At 47.1% G+C, this 6991-nt stretch overlaps 1 protein-coding gene across 1 annotated transcript in view; it reads left to right on the top strand.

Annotated features, from left to right (window-relative positions):
- Positions 1 to 10: 10 nt before the first annotated feature.
- The window catches only part of Pi3k21b (uncharacterized), a 31261-nt gene continuing 24280 nt past the window's right edge, over positions 11 to 6991 (top strand). Inside the window, exon 1 of the mRNA XM_070308453.1 lies at positions 11 to 5540. Within this exon, the coding sequence (XP_070164554.1) occupies positions 4419 to 5540 (1122 nt within the window). The 5' untranslated portion in view covers positions 11 to 4418. The remainder of the gene's footprint in view (positions 5541 to 6991) is intronic.

Genomic DNA, 6991 nt, shown 5'->3' with positions numbered 1-6991 from the left:
TAATCGGATACATACGCTAAGTAACAAGAATTTCTTGATAAACTAAGCGCTGGACCAGCAAATTTGTGCCATCCACGCAATTGTTATCGTCGCAGAAGTTAATTTGCCATTTCCTAATACTGGAATCGTTTAAAAGACCGCGACGATCCGATACAAAAGGATTACGGAAGCTCCCGGAAATTATCATAGATTTTGAAGTGGATAATTTCCGAGTGTATTCTCGGTGGTTGAACTCAGTCGATTCGCTCGTTGCCTAGGAATGTTCGGCGGGAAATTTCCATTCCAGCGATTCGATCGGGCTGCAAAGTTCGGGTCGGGGCCCTGGCGTCATCCTGATACGAGTCTGCCATCGTAAAGGCCACGGGAAGAGCCGACAAGTATCGGAGATGGCCGAGGTGTGGTTACGTCGAGCCACGAGCTACCCTCGGCAGCAGCTCACGACTGGCTATGGCTATTGACCGAGCTTGGCAGACCGGCCGGTCAGCTGTGCGCCTCGCCGGCAGTGTGGTATTCTCCTACGCGGTCAGGAAGAAGCCGTCCACGTAAACGAGACGGTGTGTCGCCGGCGCCGACGAGAATCAGCGACGAAGAACCGGAAACGAGCGAACGTCTGTCCGTCCAGTCAGATCGAGGTGGAGTCAGCCAGAGAAGAATCCTTCAGGAGAAGAGTAGCCGAACGGTGGTACTTGAAGATCACTCTTACTTTGAATGATAGACAATCGCGTCGACGATCTCCAAGCGTAGCTGCGCGTCCTCGTTATACATCGGCAAGTAGAATCAGAAGTAGAGAGAGAAAGACTGCCTGGTTCCATCATCGTCGTCGTCGGTGGATCAGTCCGAGTGAAAGCCCAAAATGATCCGCTCGTTACATATCGCCGCGAAAGATATAAAGACAGTCGGAGTAGGAGAGTGAACCAGACGAAGCGCACACATAGAAAGAAAAAAAAGAGAGAAGAACATATCGAGGAAAGAAAAAGAGAGAAGGAGGTTCTTGGCTCACGGGCAACACTCGACATGTAAAGACCGACCGACTGTGCGCGGCCAGAGCGTGAAGACGGTCCCGCGAGAGAACGAGAGAGCGGCAACGAGCGATCCGGAGAGACAAAAAGAGAGAGAGAGAGAGAGAGAGACGGTGGAAGCGGAAGGGATGGTGGAAGAGAGACAGATAAAAAGAGAAAGATCGAGTGTGGGAGAGACGCAAAGTGAAACAGAGAGAGAGGAATAAGCAGATAGATAGGTGTCCCTATGTACGACGAGTGACGTGTGCGCCGCTGCGAGTGTAGGTGTGTGTACGTGATACAGGCAGATCGCCGGTTGCAAAAAAGTGCAATGCTCCTGCAGTAGACTTTTCCATATCGAAGAACTGCGTGCGTGCGTGCGTGCGTGCGTACGTACGTACGTGAGAGTGACGTGCGTGCGTGCGTGCGTGCGTACGTGCCGTCCATCCGTGCCGTCCGTGCGTGTATACGTGCCTCTCTCTTTCTCTCTCTATCTGTCCGTCTCTCTCTCTCTCTCTCTCTCTCTCTCTCTCTCTTTTTTGTATATATGTGTGCGCGAGAGTGCGTCCGCCGCCTTCGCGATCGCAAAGAGACGAACACACCGACGAGTTTTCGACCGTGCATCTGCGAACGAGGACGGACGAGAATCGCGACCGATCGACCGATCGACTTGATCGATTCTTCTTTCTTTTCATGATTTACATGGTGAATTCGCTACGAGAGGAGGAACGGACGAAAGCGGACAGAACACTCGGAAGGGAAGCTAACTTGATTTCGTAGAGTACGCGCGTCAAGCGCGAGAAAAGAAAAAGACAGAAAAAAGAAAGAGATAGTAGAATATCCTCGATAGAGGGATCAGAAGGTGGATGTCGCGGCGCCGACGTCGAGAGGATACGTGGACGGTTTTACCAGGTGGAAACAACCGTGATTCGTCGACAGAGAGAAGAGGAGGTAATAGGATCGTCCGCCACCAAGGTCTACCTTGCCGGCTGAGAGAGAAAGAGAAAGAGAGAGAGAGAGAGAGAGAGGAAACGAGAAAGAGAGAGAGAGAGCAAGAGTGAGTGAGCGAACGAACCTGGTACACACGTACTCCGACTTCGCCATTGACTCGCGGTCGGTAAAGCATCGGGACGATAGTGGCGGTGATCCAGCGAGACACTAGCGTTTGCGAACGAGCGCGGCGGTTGGCAGTCGCAGCTTTCTGGTGGATGTGATAAGGACGAACGGTGCGATCCGGCGAGCAAAGCGGTCGACTGTGCGATTACGGGTTGCGGGAGAAAGAAAGAAAGAAGGAAAGAAATGAAGAACCGATCAGCGATATCCAGCTAAGAGGACAGTAGTATTTGTGAAGAATTTCGTATTACATCCGATGCTACATTGTGCTACGATCTTGCTATAGGATCTAGAGAACCAAAAGAAGTTTAAAAGAGAAAACAAGAGAGGAGGTGAAGAATAAAGAAGAACCGAAATCCGTGCGACGAAGAAAACCACGAGGGAGAGGACGACTTCTTGATGAGCAACTTGAGCAGTGGATTTAATCGTGGTCGATAGCGCGGGGAAAGCAAAGAGGAAGCCAAAAGGAGGAAAGGAAATAACCGAGTGTCCTTGATGGGTCATCCGGCACTACACGATCGAGCTGTATCGCGACCGACATTAGCTCACCATCGTCACATCGGGGGAGATTAGAGGCGACCCCACGTTTTACTCGCTCCGTTCGGACAACGCGACGAAGCAGCGAGACGAAGCGAAGAGAGGATCTACTTGCTGATCAGCGCGAACCCGGGCGATAAGCAGAGCTCGGCCGTCTCGAGTCGAGTTGAACCGCTGACTCGGCGGACACGGGAGCTGGCTGTTTTAACGCTATCAATTATCCGCGAATAATTTTCACGTTTGCGCGCAACGGTTGTGTACGATCGCCGTTTGACCCGGTCGCTACCCTCGCACTACCTGGTGATTTTCTTAACGGAAACGAGGACGAGACTCGCCGATTTTCACGTGTACACTCTCGACGATTCTCTGAGAAGATAACCAAAATCCTGGATCCTAACGAGCGAACGGTAATGAACTAGGATTCTTTGAAAGTCGATGAGATCGAGCGCGCCATAGATTCGCTTGGAATCTCGATGTCTCGATCCACCAATATTAATCACTACGAGGATAATGCGGTCATATCGTTTCGATTAATTCGTCTAGGAAGATTTGCAAGATAATCCCGGACGATATCGACTATCTTCCTCCGGTATCATCCGGAATCAAACACCCGATCGCGCTCTCGACAAGCCACGAAGATCATCGCCTGTACGCTCGCACTCGCGCGGGGCTACGCTTGAAAATCGCTCTCGGTGTCGTTGCTTGACAAAACCGGTTTCGTTCGGCTCGGCGAGTCTCGGCGTTTATACAAAGGTCGTGTGTGAGAGCGCGCTGAGCGCGCGACCACTAGAGAGTGGTAGGAGTGAGATTTATGGAAAACGAATTTACACGAGGTCACACCTACGGGAGCGGCTGTCTATCTCTCTCTCTCTTCTTTTTTGTATCTTTGTCTTTCTTATTCGTCCGTCTCCTTGTAACTCGTTCTCTTTCTCTTTCTCTCTCTCTCTCTCTCTCTCTCTCTCTCTCTTCTCTTCCCCGTTTTCCTTTGTTCATCTATCATTTTATCCACTCTGTTACGGAATTTGTGCGAATAGCGAAGATCGCCGCTCAAACGTCGACCACGTTGAAGAATCTTTGAAGAATCGAAATTAAGGTCGATGAGAGAATGATATTGCTCCGATATCGATCGGCCGGATAAATATGCCATATTTGCAATGGCCTTGAAGAATTTCTTCGCGTCGTCGAAGAATTAAAGGCGAACAGGGATAATGAAGTGTTCGATGACAAAGTCCAGAAGATTTAGTAAAAGGATGAGCCAACAAAAGTGAAGATACTCAGGTCTTTAGAATACCTAAGATCAGAATTAATTTATCAGGAAATTTATGATAAGAAGAATTTTATGCCGTCAAATCATATTCTACAATTAATACGAGAATTAGCTAGTAAAATAAATTTTTCATCGCACGCACTTACGTGAAATGAGTTGAGTAATTATAACGGAATAAACTCAAACATTTTTTAGAAAGAGAGAAAAAGTAAGGCATATTTGAATATTTATGTGATCAATGCATTATATTTCATCATATTAAAACGTGTGTTGAAGATTCAAGCGTTTCCTTTTTCAAGTGTCGCGATCGATCGAGTGCGCGATCACTGAATAGAGAATCTCGAAAACTTGGAAAAATGTTAGGGGACCTAAGTAGCCTGCGGAAGGAGCAGGACTCCTGGTCTCCTGGGTCAAGTAGCAACGCGTTAATTGCGAGAACATCGACATTGTCGAGAAAAACTTAGCCGTCTTGATCGCTCGCTTGATGATTGGCTACGGTGACGATGAAGCGTGTGACGAGCGCATCCGTTGCGGCCGCTACGGCCGCCGCGACACAGGTGCATCATCAGACCAGGGTCCAGGAATTGTTCGCTCCCGGCCCGGCGACGACGACGACGACGACAAGTATGAATACGGCGATGTACGTCGGCGATTCCTACGCTGACGAGCAGGATAAGCAACTTACGGTGGTACCATCCTGGCTCGAGCCGAAGGGCTCGCCGAAGATCAGCCCCGGAACGAACGACGACAGCAAGGCTAAGTCTACGGCGATGTCGCGACTATTAGCCGTCGATTCCGATAACTACATGCTGCGCAAGGGCGCCGCGGCGGCGACAACATCGGTGAGCCACGGCGCCGCGGCGCCGTCGTCCACCGTCGTCTCCTCGTCGTCGCAGTCATCGTCGTCATTGAACGGTTCGACGAGCGTGCAACTGCAACGGCAGATGCAGAGTCTCGCCATCGGATCGGCCACCGCGCCGTCGATCCTGGCGACGTATGGCAACAACGGCGACCACGTCAATATCAACGTCGGTCAGCTGTACGATGTCACGCGTACGACATCGAGATCGACGGCGCCGTACACGTCGCCTAGATGGTACGCCGCTGGTAATAGTAACCAGGTGACGAGGCAGCATCGAGAGGGAACGGTGGTGGCAGCGCAGCTCGAGGAACAATCTCTGCAGCAACAGCAGTCGCAGCTGCAATCGCGTACGACGACGACGCGCGACGACGCGTCGACGCCCGCGACCTCGGCGGAGGGTGTCGAGAGCGAGCTCGGTTTTACAAAGTTGGTGTGCGCGAGACTGGTGTCCTTTCATCGGTACATGTGTTGGTGTGGCGCGCAGCCCGCCGTGGCGGAGGCCGCCGATGCGAACTCGGTCGGCGATCGCGCAAAGGGCGGCAAGAGCGCGGCTACTCCGTACGAAGGGTCAGCCGCGAAACGAACGGTGCGCGACGATAGTTGTAGTAATAGTAGTCTATGCTGCTGCATGTGCGGTTCTCTATGTCCCGCAGAGTGCCACGCGTGCTTCCACATCGTGTGTTCGGACTACAGCGGCCAGCACCTGTGCCAATGGACTACCAAGGGTCACGCGCTACCCGGCCAGGTTCACGACAAGGACAAGGTCAGTAAACGCTCAATGCCTTCTCGTTACATTGCGAACGACGTATGCATTTGAATTAATCGTACTCGAGTCGAGTCTCCGTCTTAAGTATTTCCTACAGGAATCTTCGATTGATGTGATTTTTTTTTTATCGCTCAGTTTTTTTATCAAACCAATATCATTATGATACGTTGCGGTTTGAATCGTTACTCGAGAAACATTTTTTCTTCGCATTTTTAAAAATGCAGATTTGTGAAAATTCTTACCGCGAAGAATCTACATTATATTAGTAGCAGATATTTTTACTAGTATATCCAGCATCTTTTACAATATAAATCGACTTGTTTTCCTTGCAACTCACATTTTTTCTATACAAGAATTTGACATGACCGAATTATCTTTTGCGCATGTACTATCACAGTTTGGCGAAACAAAAGCGTGCAGAGATCTCGCACAATGCTCAAGGCAAAATCACAATATTCAACGTTAAAACTTCAGGCATCGAAACAAAAAGTTCTTTACCCATATCGAGACGATCGCGCGCGCAAAAAAAGTAATAATTCCGGTATATGTGTGTGTGTGATGAAGATTTATTTATTTTTTATTATATTTCATAGTGATTATAAAGCATTAGCGAACGCAGAAAATTTTCATGCGCTATCAAGTGTGTCGAATTTGTAACGCACGAAATATTTTTTTATTGTAACAAAATTTTATATTTTCTTGAGATTTTCTTTCCTCTTTTTTTCGCGCGATCAATGCTTCATTCTTTAATATTTCTTCAAACAATTATATTATTTTCAATTTTATTATTTTCATGGCATTTTCAAATTTTTTTTTTTTTATTTATTTATTTAAATAATTGATAGTTTACACAATCTGCTAAGCGTTAAACTAAATTAACGAAATTTTTTTATCTATTCTATATCGTCTCGATATAGAAGAGAAGTTAACTGTTCCAATTTCGAATGAGTCTGTTCAGGTATGAGATTTACATAGCGTTGTTATTTACTACGAAAGTCTATCCCGAGGCGCGAATTTTACATAAACATGCGAGCGGCGTTTCGTTATCAGGGCGAGACTTGCCCAAGGCTCGATGGAGTAACGATCGAATTTCGACGGCGCTCGGCATAAAATTGAAGCGAAAAAAAGAGCAAAAAATCCAACACTATCCCTTTTTTTTTTTTTTTTATGAAAGGTGCAAATAAGCTGAAGCTAAAGTGAACGAAATATCAAGCTAAAATCATTCTAATGTGTTCGAGTTAAAATTATTTTTATGAGCTAAAATAAAGATGATTTATTATTAATGCAATAGAAGAAAATGAATAAAATTTAAGATTTAATAATATTATGGCGTATTAATTTGAGAAACGATAATATTGAAAAAAATATATGATATTATATAAATTTGATTTTTTGCAAAAATATCAATTGGACAAAGTTATAAAATAATGCACGTTTAATAATTTTTT

This window comes from Polyergus mexicanus, unplaced genomic scaffold (genome assembly GCF_030449975.1).
Source record: "Polyergus mexicanus isolate NDT 795.1 unplaced genomic scaffold, iyPolMexi1.0 SCAF_15, whole genome shotgun sequence".
NCBI lineage: Eukaryota > Metazoa > Arthropoda > Insecta > Hymenoptera > Formicidae > Polyergus > Polyergus mexicanus.
Note: the sequence above shows the minus strand (reverse complement) of the source record. Positions and strands in the feature narration are given on the sequence as shown.